This window comes from Benincasa hispida, chromosome 7 (assembly GCF_009727055.1).
Source record: "Benincasa hispida cultivar B227 chromosome 7, ASM972705v1, whole genome shotgun sequence".
Classification (NCBI taxonomy): Eukaryota; Viridiplantae; Streptophyta; class Magnoliopsida; order Cucurbitales; family Cucurbitaceae; genus Benincasa; species Benincasa hispida.
Window position 1 is genome coordinate 30,274,731 of NC_052355.1, and position 17,836 is coordinate 30,292,566.

Genomic DNA, 17,836 nt, shown 5'->3' on the forward strand with positions numbered 1-17,836 from the left:
AAATGGTTAAAAACAACACACACTCTGTCTGTGATAAAATATAAAATATAACTCAAATAATTTTTTAAAAGATGATTTTTTTCAATAACAAAAGATCTTACCGATAATATACCATAATTCAAAAGGCTATCAATATAAATGAATTATAATATAGTATATATATATCAAATTAACCATTCAAAAAAAGAATCAAACAACTTTTTTTACTCGCACCAACGAAACAATACAAAAGTTTTTATCATTTAAACTTAAACATAACTAAATTGATTAAAATATAAATCTTGAATCAATTGATCAGATGTCATTTTGGGAGGAAAAAAAAAAAAGAAAGAAAAAGTTATAATTTGAACTCTATAAATACATTTAAAAAATAAAAGAAAAACAGAAAAAATGTTTTTTTTTTTCAAAGAATTGGGATGTGCATTAAAAAAGTGGTTTTAATTGTTATAAAACGAAAAAATTAAAGTAGTTAGGGAAATGACGAAAAAGGGCATATTGAGTTTGTTTTATAACGCGGGAGGAATTAGATGAGGTGATTGTACTCTGCTTTCTTCTTCTTCTTCTTCGTCTTCGTCTCTTCTCCGATTCAATAAGCAACTCAGAAATGGCGGATTCTGCCGTCGAAGTTCTCACTCGAGCTCTCTCAGGTTAACTTCTCGTTCCTTTCCTCTTTCATTACTCTGCCATTCATTCTTTCTCTCTCTTTGTTTTTTCCTTTTCTTCTCTTCTTCATCGCGAAATTCATCCAAATCCGTGTGTCGATCTTCATTGTTTTTCATTCGGAGTTTTTTTTTTTTTTTTTTTTTTTTTTTTTTTTAATTTTCTATTGAAAATTTAACTCGTTGCCGGAGAAATACGATACCTGGCCTCGACGTCGGCGTCTCTCTGTTTTCCTTACTCCGTCGCGAAGGCTTCATTATCTCGTTGATCTTCGCCGGAGAAATACAACTTCCGGACACGATCACAGTTTCTCTCTATTTTCTTACAGATCGTTTTCGTTGAAATTAACTAAAATAATTGTTATCACATCTATGCAATTTTGTCCTATGATTTTATATTTCTATTTATTGATGTCTAGTTAAATTCTGTGCAATTTACAGATAATGGATTATGAAATCCATTTCCAGTATTAATTTTCAATCAAATTACCTTTATGCCCCTGTGCGTTTTTTTTTTTGGAATAAAATAATATTACTAGATTTTTGCTAAAAGTTTAATTCATACAAAATTACTTTTCCGTCCTTATGATCCTTAAAATTTTATAGTGTACTTTTTGCCGATTTTTAATTTTTAAGAATAAATTTAAAATGGTTGTACTAAGGTTAGCCATAACGTGTAGTCCATTTATAATATTTGATTGATGAAGAGTAATTTTTCCCGTTCTTTAGAAAATTAATTGTCGAATTTTCTATTTAGATTTAATTTAAGTTAATAATTTTATCTTGGAGGTTGAGAAAATTCTTATGCTTCAATATTTGTTGGGCATTGAACAACATTATATTGTTTAAATTACAATGGTTACCCTAATATGATATATCTACAAGTTAATTGATATATTTTTTTCAATTTATATGATACTTATTGAATATAAAAGGTGCTACTTATTGACAATTTTATTTCAAAATCTTTATTCATAGAAATCTCAAAATCAGTTCGCTAATTGTTTTTTTTTCTTTTTTTTGGGTAAAATTGTTTAGGTTTTAGCTGAATTTCTAAAAACAATAAATATATATATATATATATATATATATATATATTTCCTTAATTCTTACTATGAACCCATATTGAAAATTATTATTAAACCCTGTATCATTTCATGAGTTCTAATACCAAAGTTAAAGAAAAAGATTCTCTTTATATCTCTATAATGATATGATATTCTCTATTTTGGTGAAGAACTCTAGTGACTTTGTTTTAAATTACTATAATCATATAGAATAACTATCTCTGTCCGTCCTCAATTACGAGAGTACCTTCTCAAAGTTTTTTTGCTACTCAAACATTTTTTCACTCTCAAACTAGAGAATACAAAAGGAAGTTAATTAGAGGACAATAGAGTTTAAAATGTTTCTAACTAAGACATATTAAAACAAAGGAGACTATCTCCTTTTATAACTTAGGAGCCCCATCCCCCTCCATCAAAATAATCCAGGTGGAATTCCACATCTCGCCAAAAGAAAATCTCAAAAAAGACTTCATACTATTAATTAGAAATAGTTATTCTCACATATATACTATAGGTCATCCTTAATTTTATCTAGTCATAATCGCATAGATTATTAGAATTGAATATGATTTATAGAAATATAAAAAATGTTTGGAAAGTGAAGTGAATAATGTTGAGAAGTGAAATGAAAAACAGGGCATGGAATAAATGAGAAGGCAATGATAGAGACATTGGGAAAATGGGATCATGAGGAGAAAAAAATGTTCAGAAAGAGAAGTAGCCATTTTTTCAGTGAAGATGAACGTTCCTTTGAGCGTTGGGAAGAACATGGCATGAGACTTCTCAAGCATGAATTCATGCGCTTTAAGGTATATCCTTTTTTCTTATTTTAAGAAATTTCAAACAAATTAAAGTGAAAGATTTGTATAAATATACATGTGAATGTATTGTGGATATATGATATCTATAGAATGCTGTGGTGCTATGGACAACACATCCATGGGAAAGAGATGCTCGTTTGGTAAAGGAAGCATTGAGCAAAGGACACCATGGCCAAAACATCAACATTCTCATAGAAGTGGCTTGTACTAGGACTTCTGATGAACTTTTGGGAGCAAGGAAGGCTTACCATTCCCTCTTTGATCATTCCATTGAAGAAGATGTTGCCAGCCACATTAATGGCCCTGAACGCAAGGTAACTTCTTCTTCTTTACTTTCTCACATACTTCTCCTTTCTTGCAAACAAAATTGCTTTGTAACAATTGCATCATATATAGTCTCGGTCGATAACAATTTCATTTTTAAATTTATGTCTATTTTCTTTCAAGTTTCTTATTATAATTATGATCATCTCTTTTAAGAAAATATTTAAATTCTTAGTCAAATTCCAAAAACAAAAACAAGTTATTTTTTAGTTCTCAAAACTTGGCTTGATTTCTGAAAACATTGATGGAAAGTTAGATAACAAAACAAAAAAACTGATACGTGGAAGTAGTATTTATAAGCTTAATTTTGAAAAACTAAAAAACGAAAAATCAAATGGCTATCAAATGAGCTAAATGATTATCAAATAGAGACTGAGTGTTTGGTGTTACTTTGGAATATTGCAGCTTTTGGTTGCATTAATGAGTGCATATAGGTACGAAGGATCAAAGTATAAGGAGGAGATAGCAAAATCGGAAGCAAAAAAGCTTGCTCATTCAATCAAGGAAGCAAGCAGCAAAAAGAGCAGCCTCATTGAAGACGAAGAGGTTGTGAGAATACTCTCAACAAGAAGCAAACACTTTCTTCATGCCCTTTACAAACACTACAATGAAATCTCAGCAGGTCGCTCCATTGATGAGGTACCTACCTAATATTATGCTCTCTAATGATAATATACTTATGGATGAATGAAAAGATCTCTGCTAAGGTTTGAGATCTTTTTTCTTTCTTTTTGGTAGGATCTTCATGGTGACTTGAGGCTTCAAGAGGCAGTGTTATGCTTAGCCAATCCTGTTAAGTATTTTACTCAGGTATGTAAATTTCAAACCCCCTTGCTCTTTCACAATAAAATCAAAATTTTCATGTCTTTTTATTATCATTATTAAGGTTACTGAATAATGTCATTTCTTATTCTGTGGTTAGCTTCTAAATGTATCGCTAAAAGTCGACGCAGACAAGAAGATAAAAAAGGTATTGACTCGAATCGTCGTTACGAGAGCCGATACAGACATGAAGGAGATCAAAGTTGAGTTCAAAAATCAGTTTGGAGTTTCATTGGCCGAGAAAATTGGGTCTGTTTGCAATGGTAGCTACAAAGATTTCTTGCTCACTTTGCTGGCAAGATCAAATTAATTATTATAGTTAAGATAAATAAAAAGATTTGAAAATTGCTGTTTATTTTTTCTCTTAGAGGATCGGAATTTGCTGTGTTTAATTTATATGTATGAGTTAGTCGTTTTTCATGATTCTCTATTGCTTATGAGGCTATGTTATTCTCTTTTGCCATAATAAATTTGAACAATTTGAACATTGAAAATTGTTCACATAATTGTTTGTTCAATTATTATATATATCCTTTGTATTGAGCATTCTATTTCATGGACACAATATCATTTTAACTCTTTTTTTAGTCAAAATATATAACTATATGGTATATCGAAGAGCCAAGTTAAATTTCATTAACATTAAGTTCTGATTCCCAAAAAGGTAACTATGGTTTGCCCTCATTAAAAAAATTGCGAAGTACAATTGATAATACTAACATTGGACATTCTTTTCTAGTTTTTATTTAACAACTTTGTGATTATCCCCAAATAAAACTGGGCATTAGAACTTGTGGGTACTTAAAGTGACCAAAGTATCAATCTAGAGGACGACTCACTTACATTAAAACACTATATTACAACTTGATTGTAATTCTTTTTGAGCACCAAGTTTTTGAGTTGTAGAAATTGGTAATTAATTAGTCTCACTTAGAATCAAGTGGAGAATTCGTTTGGTATGTCTAATTTTTTTAACGTTGAATATGTTCAGATTTATTAAAAGTTAAATGGTTTATTTTGACATGAATTTTAAAGTCCAATAAGATATTGATACTTTTTAAAGTTCAAAGACATTAGATACGAATATAAAAGTTTATGAACTAAACTTTATAACCTGATCTATTATCTTTACGAACTTGATTTGATAATTAATAAATAAAAAATAAAAAAAAGTCTAGTAAAACTTTCGACTGATGCGAATAGTTTATATTAAAATATAAATGAATGTCAAAGCGCTTCAGAGCAAAGACTAAAATTAAATGGTTTATTAGACACAAATTTGAAATTCAAATAACATTATAGACAATTTAACCTATTATCATTTGATTTGAAAAAAAAATGACTACTTAAAATTTGAAGAAAGAGAGAGTATTTTGTTTGTAAGACTTTCTGACTTTTATGGAAGCAAAAAGTTAAGGGTAGAATGAATGAGAAGAAAAGACAAGTTTGTGAGGGAGCTTCAAAAGCAGAGAAGCATAGGATAGGATATGATAGGATAGCACAATTCAACTAAATAAGTGTTCATATTCATACAAAACCAAAGGTCTGCAATACAAGACACTGATCATATATATAATATAGCAACATACACTAAATGAAAGCCGATTATTAGGATACTCATAATAGGATGATGATAAGCACGCAAAGCAGAGTACTTAATCAAAGCTTTAATTACCAAGAAGAGCAAGGATGAAACGCTTGTAGTCGCCAGAGGTCTCCTTGGACACAGCATCGTCAAGGGTAACACTGTTTCTCTTGTGATAAGCCTCTTTTATCTGCCTCAAGTCTTTCTCCGCCCTCGTCACCACCACTCGAGTCAATGCATCCTCGTCGCTCTTCCCGACCCTCTTGATTGCATTTCGCACCACCTCAAAGTTACCATTTTTTTTTTCAAAACGAAATTTCATCAGTCTCATCTTCATGATGATTTGATTTTGATCACTAATCAGCTTTATTATTTTTGTTTTTTTCTTGTTTGCATTCAGATCAAACGGCTCAAAAGTAAGAACTAGAAGCTTTATCTATGGTATAACTATTTGAATTTTGGTTTATGAAACTAAGCTTATAAAATACTATTTCTGTCCATAGGATTCTTTGTTTTGTTATCTACTTTTTAGGAATGTTTTCAAAGTTTAGACTAAGTTTAAAAAACTTGTTTATGTTTTTGAAGTCTAGCATCAAATGATTTCTTAGCTAAAATGAGCATCGTTGTAAAATATGAAAAAACAAGTACAATTTTAAGAAATCAAATCATTATCAAACCTAAACAAATGCATTACTTCTGTGTATAGAAATAAATTTAGGCAGGAACATAAATCTAGTTTGACAGAAGGTGTTCACCTTCTCGTAGTACTGGAAAGGGTCATCGATGCATTCAATGATGGTTCGCAGTGCTTCTGTGAGCTCTTTGCCTGCTTTATCACTGGACAATTGCTACAAGAAAGAGCCACTTGTTTAGACTTTTAATATCATGTGGTTCAATTGTCTTAGAGGAAAAATGAACTGTTACCATTTCTATCTCCCAATAATATAGCTCAAATTCAAAGTTTTTTTATCTTAAAATTTCCAGGTAGATTAAAACTATCAGAATATGGTTTATCATGCAATTCATTTTGTCAAATGGAATATTGTACATATAAGCCTTATGTCCAACTTACAAATAGAACACCACTCACCCTCCATGCACATACTTTTCTTATGGCAATGTCATTTGGAAAATCAATCAACATTTTTGGAATTTTAGTGTTGAGAGGGGAGAGGGGCAAAAGAAGAAAGAACAAAAACAGAGTAGACCAAAAATGATATCAAAGGGTCAAAATTGGAAGTGTTGTGAGTTAAGTTGTATACCTCAGAAATGGAAATACCGAAGGCATCTTTGTAGTGATTGAAAGTTGCAACCAGCTGTGGCCTACTCCTTGTGGTTAAGATCCTGATAACATCTTCATGATAGAAGGTTTTGTCTCTGATTGCACGTTCAAGTCTCTCCGCTTCTGATTTAGCCAGGCTTAGATCTACATCCGCTCCACCGTAACGGTATGCACTCACTAGTCCAACTAACAGCTGCAAAGCATTTTATTTCATCAATAATTGGTAACTTCATAATTATCCTAACCTAAAGCCAAAAGAAGTCGAGATCAACTAGCATAAACCTTATACAGTCGATTTCAAGATCAGAAATTTGATTACCTTACATATTGTAAAAAAATAAATAAACAAATAAATCATGTACATAGAGACTATCTTTGCTTTAAATATATCAGTTCAGATTATTTACTATATTTAAATTCATGAACGTCACAATATTCATCTTCTACTGTTGTCTTACTTACCTAACTTGTGGGTTAATTGGGAAAAAGAAATTAGTACCATTTATCACATATACGGACATATTACTATTTGAACTTTTTTTTTTAATTTGAAATTGTCAGGAAAAAAAATCTTGAATATATATGTGTGTATGTACATATATATTGTACAATCAATTATGCATATTCACATTAGTTCATTTTGCTATTTGAAAATTTATTTTATTAAATTCCATTTGGAATTTTGTCCCAAAAAAAAGAATTTATAAGAAAATAAAAGTGTTTTTTTAGTTCGAAAAGATTTTATTAATAGAGTTCGAAAAGAAATTTACTGATACAGTTTATATATAAATATTTTGATACAGTTTATATATAAATGGTTTAATTAGTATTGTAAATAACATAAAAGATATAATGTTTCTTTCTCTTTAATGTTATTGCTCACATTAATTTACACAACTGATTTTCGGAAGATAACAATAAGACACTGCTTATTCAATCTTAATTAAAGAAAAGAAAAAAAAAAAATCTAAAACCACTTACGATTATGGTTCTCTAATCCTTTCCCAAGAGAAAAAGTAATTTAAATTGGCTAATGAACACTTCCTACTTTCCAGAATGTTGTTAAAAGATTACATAAGAATCCATTTCTCCTCCTCAAATATATATTACTTATTATTAATTGTTATTTTTAAAATACTCATATTATTAAAATAAGATTTAAGTACTATTTAAATCTCTCTACTTTTGATTATGATTCATTTTGATCGATATTATTTTAAAATATTCATTTTGGTCTAGTTAACTTTAGTTCATTTTGGTTTTTGTACTTTCAAAATATTTATTTTCATTTTTTTATTGAAGGGACCAAAATGATAACTTTTTTTAGAGTATAAGAATTAAAATTAACATTTTGAAAATAAAATCTCAATGAAGTAAATTTAAAAATATAAGGACTAAAATAAACATAAAAATGAACCAAAACTAAAAGTAAAAAAAGAATCTATTTAAATCTAAATTAAAATGCGTATTTTTTAAAATAAGTATTTCTGATGAAGTTAATTAAGAAAGTAACAAAAGGGGTGGGGGGTTAAGTCACGGACCGTGCGCAAATCGTCGTTGGTGCTGGCTGCAACATCTTCCTCTAGGGAGCGCTTGTAGCGGTGTTGGTAAGCCCTCCTGACCCCTAATAGCTCTTCAGGAGAGTAGATGCAAGAAAGCTCGACGAGCACAGCAAAATCTTCCTTGGGCTTCCTTATGGCTATGTTGGCCAAAACAGCATCTCTGTCCTCCGGATCCAGCATCCATCGGTACACCGCTCTCTGTTTCACCCACAAACAAATTAACTCTACCTATTCTAACCAACAAAACAATAAGAATCGGACCGAATCGATCTTCGTGACGAAATTTTTAGCAAACAAAAACCTAGAATCCATCCTTCTTTTTCTTTTCTTTTTTTTCAGCGAAAAAATTGTGGCGGACAACCAAACAGGAGTCGTAATCATCGATGTGAGACAATCCGACATCGATGATACCGATAATCGACGATGAGAACACAGCACACATGTATGGTGAAGATTATAATGACGATGAGCCGATGAACTCAAAAGTAGAAATAAAATAATGACGATGATCGATTTTCGAAAAAGACAGAACAATGAGCAGGACTAATCGTAACGGATGATGTCGATGAACACGAGTATGATCAGGACGATTTCAAAAAAAGAAAGAAAATGAAAATCAGAACCTCGAAGTGGCCAGAGATCTCCGATTCAAGGCGCTTGATAAGATCCTCCTGAAAAAGCTGTTCATAAGCAATCCTGATTTGCCTCCTTTGAATCGCATTTCTATGAGCAAGGATCGAGATTATGGCCTTCTCGTCGGATCCCCAGCCTATGAAGAAGAGAAAACAGATTCAGAAGCATAACAAACAACAGAACTAAATGCAAGAATCGTAATCAATCAAGGAAACCGAAGAATGATGAGTGAGTGATAGTTTTAGCGAGTGAATGGAATGGATACCTTTGAAAGCGGTTCTGAGAGCTTCGGCATCGACATTGGCGGAAGGAACATCGCGAGGAACAATTAGTGTAGCCATAGCTTAACAATTTTCTCACGGCTGAATTTCTCTCAGTTTCTTTTCCAGTTACGCAGCTCAAATAATACAATGTTTTTTTCTTCACTTGGCGTCTCCCCACTATTTATAGATACTATAATCCCATTTTTTCCCACTTCTTTATGTCTAACAAATCTCAAAGTAAAAAAAGAAAAAGAAGAATAATGGAATCAGTAATTTTAGTGGTAATCATTTTCTTTTTCAGTTTTCGTTTTTGAAAATTAAATCCATGGAAGTCATTTTTACTTCTAAAAAGAATTTTTTGTTATTGTTATCTACTTTTTATTAATAATTTAAAAAATTAAGCTAAATTTCGAAAGTTAAGGCTCGTTTAGTAATCATTTGATTTTTTTTATTTTTGAAAATTAAATTTATTCCATTCACATTTTTACAATAATTTGCATTATTAAGTATAATGGTCAAATTAGTAAATTCCAAAAACAAATATAACTTTTTGAATTTTTTTTTAATTCTCAAAATTTAGCTTGGTTTTTTAAATCGTGGTGAAAAGTGGATAACAAAGGAAGAAATTTGTAGGTGAGAGTAGTGTTCATGGACTTAATTTTCAAATACAAAATGGTTACCAAACGGGATCTAAAAAACTTATTTTTATCTTTTAATTTGACTAAGAGTTTAACTATTTTAATTAATAAAGATGCAAATCATTGTAAGAAATGAAGAGAAAATAAACTTAATTTTCAAAAACTAAAGATAAAAAATAAAATAATTATCCAACACGGTCTTAATTTTTCTATGTTATAAATCTTCCAATTTTAGATGTGTCTTAATTCTTAATCATTTAATGGTGTATTTAATGAGTTTTGTAGATTCTTTGTAAGAAAATTAAGTCAATGGATAAATCTTAGATACAAACTTAAATTTAATTTAAGTCCTCCAAAACAAATTTTTAGATTTCAAAATTTAAATTTGATTTTTAAAAATATTGATATAAAGTTGATAACTAACAACACAAAGAAACTTAAAAGATAAAATTAATATTCGTAAGATTAATTTTAAAATATTAAAAAAAATAGTTGGGTTGAGTCTAATAATAAAGTTATATTAGATTTATAGTTAGCCATCATTGAATAACGAGTTTTTTTTTTTTTTAACAATGGGTGGAAATTCAAATCATATATCTTAGAGTTGTTAATACATATTTATACGAGTCGATTTAAGTTTACTTTGACTTTCAATTTAAATTTTATATTTTAAAAATTTATACTTAATTCATCCTAATTGTTTGAATATAGCTTTTATCTTTTTTTTTAAAAAAAAATACTTAAATACCATGATCGGTTACTTTTTGAAAATTATGTCTGTTTTGTCACAATTTCTTAATTATAGTTTTCATAGTTCATAGGTAAACATTTTACTTTTTATTATTTTTTTTAAAGAAGAAACAAACTTTTTAAAATTACTATTTTTAATTTTCAAAATTTAACTTAAATATTGAAACGTCTTAAAAATTTGAAAGGTAAACTACGAAACACTATAATAAATAAAAATAGTATTTATAACCTTAATTTAAAGAAGTAAAAAAAAAAAAAGAAGAAGAAAGAAATAGTAGTTATAAACTTGGACTCAATTGGTTACGTATTAAAATAAAATTTAAAAAATATATTTAAAAAAGTCTTTAAAATTATTGAATAGTATGCGGTAATAGTACACATGGAAAATGGCGAGTGTTCAACTTCGGACCACTCGGGTGTCCGGTCCTTGGACTGCAACAAAGTTACTAGATATACGTAAGCTTGGTTGCTCTCTTGGTGATAATGGTTAGCAATTGTATTAATTTTTCATCTAAACGTCATATATTTTTATTTATATTTTTACATATTCGTAGATTCACCATGGATATTGAGGAGCAAATAAAAATTTTCATTTAATTATAAATATACTCATAAAATTTAGAAAAAGAAACTACAAATTGTCACAAAGGTTCGAAATATTGATATCAGTGGAATATGGAGACCTCGACTTTATAGAAATAAATTTTCAAGAAACTTTATGAAAATTGCTATTATTAGTTATTGAAACTTTAATTGTGACGGTTGGAACAACCACCTCCCATGGACAAAAGATAACTACGATCAAACAACGTCAAAAGTCGAAAATACCTATAAAACAAAAATCGGTTACAGGCTGAATCGCGGAGCTCACTCTCTTTAAGATGTTTCATGACTCTGTCCCTTGTGCAAGTAATTCAACTATGACCACGCCGTCTCAAGGATAAAACAACCCAGAAATTTTTTTTTTATCTTGATCGGAGCTACACTGGAACTGATCGGAAATTTGACATAGGTAAGTCTATAGAGAGTACTTCTATAGCTAGATACCCCACTTAATATCAAGTATAGACCTCATTAAGAACTAAGTTAAACCTTTCTTACGTTTCAGGATATCATGCTCAGACTCTAGGTCATAGGAAGGGAACTCTATGTTCGTTTTTAGCATGATTCACTTCATATCACTTGTGATAAGTTATTACTCGTTGAATTTGTTTCTTGGGATCTTCAGTCTACAGGTTGGATTTTCCTTACAGTAATTCATCTCTCTATAGGCATGAGTTTCATCATTTTTGAGGTTTTGAAAACCTTCTCTCTGGCCAGTCCTTTCGTCAAAGGATCTGCCTAGTTTTCATCAATCCATATGTGATTCACTCTAATTACACCAATAGTGAGAAGCTTTCTAATAGTACTGTATGACGTATTTCTCGTCTCTTTCAGTTGTAATAATGATTCTGAACTTTTACGATTACTGTAGTACTATTGCAATGAATCAATATAGTTGGTACAGACTTTTTCTATAGGAGAATCTTCGATGGCATACTTCTAAGCCAGTCTGCTTCTTCCCTAATTGTTGCTAGTACTATCATTTCTGAATCCATCGTAGATTGGGCTAAGATAGTCTATTTCTTAGACTTTAAGAGATAGATTTGCCTACTATATTGAAAATATAGTCACTAGTAACCTTTGAATCATCTGAGAGGGAGTTACTGTCAACATCGCTAAACTCTTCCAGGTCAGCGGAAAACTTCTGGTTTTAGGTTCTGGGTTTTCTTCAAATACCTCATAACCTTTTCTATAGCATTCTAATGCTCTATACTAGGTCTTCTATAAACCTACAAAGTAATACTACAACATAAGCTATATCAGGCCTAGTGCAATCAACAACGTATTTGAGATTGCCTATGATGCTCGTGTACTCAAATTGATTAATACTGTCACCAGTATTCTTTAACAACTTAACACTAGAGTCATAAGGAGTAAATGCTGATTTACATTCAAAGTAATTATATTTCTTTAGAATTTTTTTCTATATAGTGAGATAGATCTAAAGAAATTCCATTTTTAGACGTAGTTACTTTTATGCATAAGATTACACTCGTTTCTTCTAAGTCTTTCATATCAAAGTTTGCAGTCAAAATGGATTTCACATAATTTATAACATGCAAGTTCGATCCAAAGATTAACAAATCATCTGCATACAAACATAAGATAGTGCAAAGATTGTTCTCAAACTTATAATAGATGCATTTGCCACCTTCATTGACTTTGAAGCCTTTAGACAATATTAGGTTATCAAATTTTTCATATCATTGCTTAAGAGCTTGTTTTAGGCCATAAAGAGATTTATCTAACTTGCAAACCTTATTCTCTTGACCGTCGACTATGAAACCCTCAGGTTGTTTCATGTAAATCTCTTATTCAAGTTCACCATTTAGGAAAGCAATCTTTACATTCATCTAATGTACTACGAGGTTATATAGGGCAGCGAGAGAAAACAATACACCGATTGAGGTAATTCTAGTGACTGGGGAAAAGGTGTTAAAGAAGTCCATTTGTTTCTCTCTGTTTAAAACCTTCTACTACTAACCTGGCTTTAAACTTATCTATAGTTCCATCAGGTCTAAGCTTCTTTCTTAGAATTCACTTGCATCCTATTTGAAGGTTTGTGAAAATCCTAGGCAGAAGCGAGATCGTTTCCCAATTTTAATTCACACGGAATCATAGAATTCAGTAATCTAAATATGCATTATACAAAGAAAATTTACCGCATGTTTTAAACTGCAAAGAAGAGAAGAAAAGATTTAAGAAAAATACTAATCCTTGAAGTCCAAATAACTTCACAAAATCCTCTCCAATCGGTCACAATCTCTTCTTGGATTAACACCAAATCACAACAATTCCACCAAAATAATTCGTTGGGCACCACCACAAAAGAAACCTTTGTATTCTCTTTGAAATTGAGAATCAAAGAGAGAGTTGTGGGCTTCTCTTAATTTTTCAGGGAGAGAGTTAGAGATGAGTGGATTTTTTCTTTCTTTCTTTTCTTTTTTTTTTTTTTTTTTGCCAGAGTAAAAATGGTTTTGTGTAACTTTCCAACTGTTTTGCGTACAGAATGAGGAAGAAGCAGTTCATCCAAAAATCACCCACGATTTTTATTTGAGAGATATTAGGGGGAAGGAGTTAGAATAACTCTCTCCTTAATTAGTTTAAAAAATAAAAATTTTAAAACTAATTAAATTGATTAACATACATACATACATACATATACATACATACATACATATATACATACATACATATATACATACATACATACATATGTATATATATATACACTTTATTATATATGTAACATATATCAAACTATATTTTATATCTAATATGTTATAACCTATAGTTTATATTACATCAAACATAATATAACTTATGGTTTGAAATATCTCAATATCTTATGGTATTTAATGTTAATCAAATTCATATTAAATTTAATTATATGAATCCAATTCATATAATAAATATTTGAACATATTCAAATATTTATTTCCTCTAAAATAAACTTTATATTATAATGTATCAAATACATTATATTAATTATATCACATATAATTAATTTAAAATAATATGATATATAATTAATTCACTCGATTAATTTAAACAATCCAAATTAATCCAAAATTAACTTGATTCTCAATAATCTCAGTTGAGTTATAGAGGGGACCTTATGAACCTATAGATTGAAGCTCAAATGGCACTTGGATAATTAATTAAACTCTTTTAATTAAATTACCCAACCTCCACTAACTGTCGATCACTCCACTAAAGAAAGGTGGCTGCATTTTTCGCACTATAAATATTTCTGTGTCCATTGTATATAACCAGTCAACAATGCAATGACCTTTCACAAATTACTCGTAAGTACAACTCGGCTAAAATTTCCATTTTGCCCTTGTAGTTGCATCTAACTCCTTAAGTCCTATTGATCCCTCTAATGAACAATAGGTCATCGTCTAACTATGACCAAACCCCTCTCGGGTCAAGAGAGGGTGTGACGCCACATTGTTCAAGACCTAGAATCAGCCCTTGAGGGAGCAGTTTATCTACTTACTCTGACAGTAAGAAAGGAGTGAATTTCGTCTTGTGTAGTTGTGTTCCCAGCTCCCCAATCAGAAGAATCCCCAAAATGGTAGGTATATTGAGTTAGTGAAATGGCCACTCTCATCCATACAGATCAAAGGATCGCCTTTCACTCTCACCCATACAGATCAAAGGACTACCTTCATAGGTAGGAGTTCACAACTCACTTAAGATTCAGGTCATGTCACCTATAGTTATCCTGGTGAAATGTAAGTCTCTACTATTAATGATATAATATAATGGGACTATTCATTTCGTGGTCTGGTCCCATACAAACCCTTTTGTATAGAACACCTTCACTCACATGTCTTTACATGAATGATCAGGGTCAAATAGTTTATAGAACTTTACAATAATTGTAACATCTACAAAGTTGGCTATATTCGTAGTGTCACCAAGATAAGGTACCTAGTCTTATCCATCTACTATAGACCATTCAGGTTATCACTTAAACACAATCCACATGTATGTCTCTACATACATGTTTAAGCTACAGAAGATAACCTTGGATGTTTGTTTATTGGTTTTTTGGGTTAACGCTACTAAATGTTGAATAAAATATCTCAGATTTTATTAAATAAATAAACTATATGTACAATACAATTAAAAAATACAGGATCAGCGAGATTTAAGGCATCAACCCCAACACTATTGCCTTACAACCCAAGGTTAGATCTACTAAGTGTCAAGTTCTATTTAACCGAACAGAGTCGGTTTCATCATTTATAGCTTCTTGCCTTAAGTTGGCATCTATAGAGGACAAGACTTCGTTTAAGTCTTTAGGATCTTCTTTTATGTTATAGATCTGGAAGTCATTCCCAAAGTTTCTGAAAATTCTAGTTCTTTTACTTCTTCTAGGCTTTGGGTCAGCTTTTTCATTAGGAGTTAGGCTTCTTCATTAGGAGTAAGGCTAGACACCCAAGCTCTAAAGTATGACAAGTTAGGTTTCTTATTCTTAAGGACTTTGTAGGGTGAAGTTGTGTTTTTAGATTTGGATATTCTATTTAGGATATAACACATGGTAAGGACAATTTCACCCCACCAATAAGGCACAACTTCAGACTTAAACAAAATAAAAACTATTAATTCATATAGGAGTTCTATTTTTCCTTTCTACTTTTCTATTCATTTCAGGAGAATAGGGTGCAGTCTTTTCATGTATTATTCCATGCACGTTATAGAACTCGTTAAAGCTGTCTGAGTTGTACTCAGTTCCCCTATCACTATGAAGTCTTTTAACCTTTCGTTTAAATTGGTTTTATACTTCAGTCACAAAAAGTTTAAAGGCATAAAAAACATCATTTTTATTTTTCAGCAAGCATATGAACATGAAATCCAAATAGTCATCAATAATAGTGATAAAATATCTCTTAATATTCCTAGTTAAGACTGAAGAAAATCTAAACCAGAGATTTTCATGAGCAGCGGAAGGGATCGTTCTAAATTCCATTCAGATTAAATACACACAATTACAGTCTTTAAACGAAAACTAACAGGTCATGCATAAACAGAAATTACAGCATGCTATGAGAGAATCAAAGATAGAGTATGCATACCTTTGAAGAACCATTCTTAAACAATCCTTTGATCGAAGTCCAATGCGTCCAAAACTAGCAATACTCGAACGCAACGGACGAAACACCAACAACACGAACATCTTGATGCTCCTCAAACCTAATCAAGTCTAACTCGATTCACGAACAGAGTAAGGACGCTACAACTAGTGTTACTTTGGTATTCTCGGTGTGAGAATCTAGGAGTTGTGGGCTCTGTATGATCTTGGCTTGAGGAATCGGGAGGTATGCGATCGAGTAAATGGGAGATATGACACTGTCTATTGCATAGACGATGTACTCGATTGTTTAGTAAATGAAGTTTATTGCATAGAATTTGCTAATCGATCGTGTAGCAACGATCAGTTGAATGACTGTTGTATAGTTAACTCTACACGATCGTTTTGTCTCTGTCAATGTTGTCGCTTAGTAAAACTCTTTTACTTGATAACTTTTTCCGTGAGTTATTTCCGAATAGAACAACTTCTAATTTTGGAAAACAATTTTTCTTTATCTCACGGTTATCATAAAACTTCCAATCACCTCTCACTCAATCAGTTATTAGAGAAAAAGAATTAATTATCATATAATTAATATATTATAAATAAATATGATAACCAACTTACCATATTATATNTTTTTTTTTTCTTTTTTTTTTTTTTTTTTTTTTTTTGCCAGAGTAAAAATGGTTTTGTGTAACTTTCCAACTGTTTTGCGTACAGAATGAGGAAGAAGCAGTTCATCCAAAAATCACCCACGATTTTTATTTGAGAGATATTAGGGGGAAGGAGTTAGAATAACTCTCTCCTTAATTAGTTTAAAAAATAAAAATTTTAAAACTAATTAAATTGATTAACATACATACATACATACATATACATACATACATACATATATACATACATACATATATACATACATACATACATATGTATATATATATACACTTTATTATATATGTAACATATATCAAACTATATTTTATATCTAATATGTTATAACCTATAGTTTATATTACATCAAACATAATATAACTTATGGTTTGAAATATCTCAATATCTTATGGTATTTAATGTTAATCAAATTCATATTAAATTTAATTATATGAATCCAATTCATATAATAAATATTTGAACATATTCAAATATTTATTTCCTCTAAAATAAACTTTATATTATAATGTATCAAATACATTATATTAATTATATCACATATAATTAATTTAAAATAATATGATATATAATTAATTCACTCGATTAATTTAAACAATCCAAATTAATCCAAAATTAACTTGATTCTCAATAATCTCAGTTGAGTTATAGAGGGGACCTTATGAACCTATAGATTGAAGCTCAAATGGCACTTGGATAATTAATTAAACTCTTTTAATTAAATTACCCAACCTCCACTAACTGTCGATCACTCCACTAAAGAAAGGTGGCTGCATTTTTCGCACTATAAATATTTCTGTGTCCATTGTATATAACCAGTCAACAATGCAATGACCTTTCACAAATTACTCGTAAGTACAACTCGGCTAAAATTTCCATTTTGCCCTTGTAGTTGCATCTAACTCCTTAAGTCCTATTGATCCCTCTAATGAACAATAGGTCATCGTCTAACTATGACCAAACCCCTCTCGGGTCAAGAGAGGGTGTGACGCCACATTGTTCAAGACCTAGAATCAGCCCTTGAGGGAGCAGTTTATCTACTTACTCTGACAGTAAGAAAGGAGTGAATTTC

General features: G+C 30.5%; 2 protein-coding genes across 2 annotated transcripts; one reads left to right on the plus strand and one right to left on the minus strand.

The window, feature by feature from the left end:
- Positions 1 to 487: 487 nt before the first annotated feature.
- Positions 488 to 4,239, plus strand: LOC120080923 (annexin D4). Its single transcript, XM_039035605.1, has 6 exons — positions 488 to 647; positions 2,363 to 2,535; positions 2,637 to 2,861; positions 3,277 to 3,510; positions 3,610 to 3,681; positions 3,794 to 4,239. Exons 1-6 carry the CDS (start codon positions 605 to 607, stop codon positions 4,001 to 4,003), a joined length of 957 nt encoding a protein of 318 aa, XP_038891533.1. The 5' UTR covers positions 488 to 604; the 3' UTR covers positions 4,004 to 4,239.
- A 937-nt stretch (positions 4,240 to 5,176) lies between these two features.
- LOC120081526 (annexin-like protein RJ4) lies at positions 5,177 to 9,181 on the minus strand. Its single transcript, XM_039036484.1, has 6 exons — positions 9,021 to 9,181; positions 8,746 to 8,891; positions 8,102 to 8,320; positions 6,541 to 6,753; positions 6,034 to 6,126; positions 5,177 to 5,561 (listed from the first exon to the last, which is right to left on the minus strand). The coding sequence occupies exons 1-6, from the start codon at positions 9,094 to 9,096 to the stop codon at positions 5,361 to 5,363; spliced, it is 948 nt and encodes a 315-aa protein (XP_038892412.1). The 5' UTR covers positions 9,097 to 9,181; the 3' UTR covers positions 5,177 to 5,360.
- Positions 9,182 to 17,836: the final 8,655 nt, after the last annotated feature.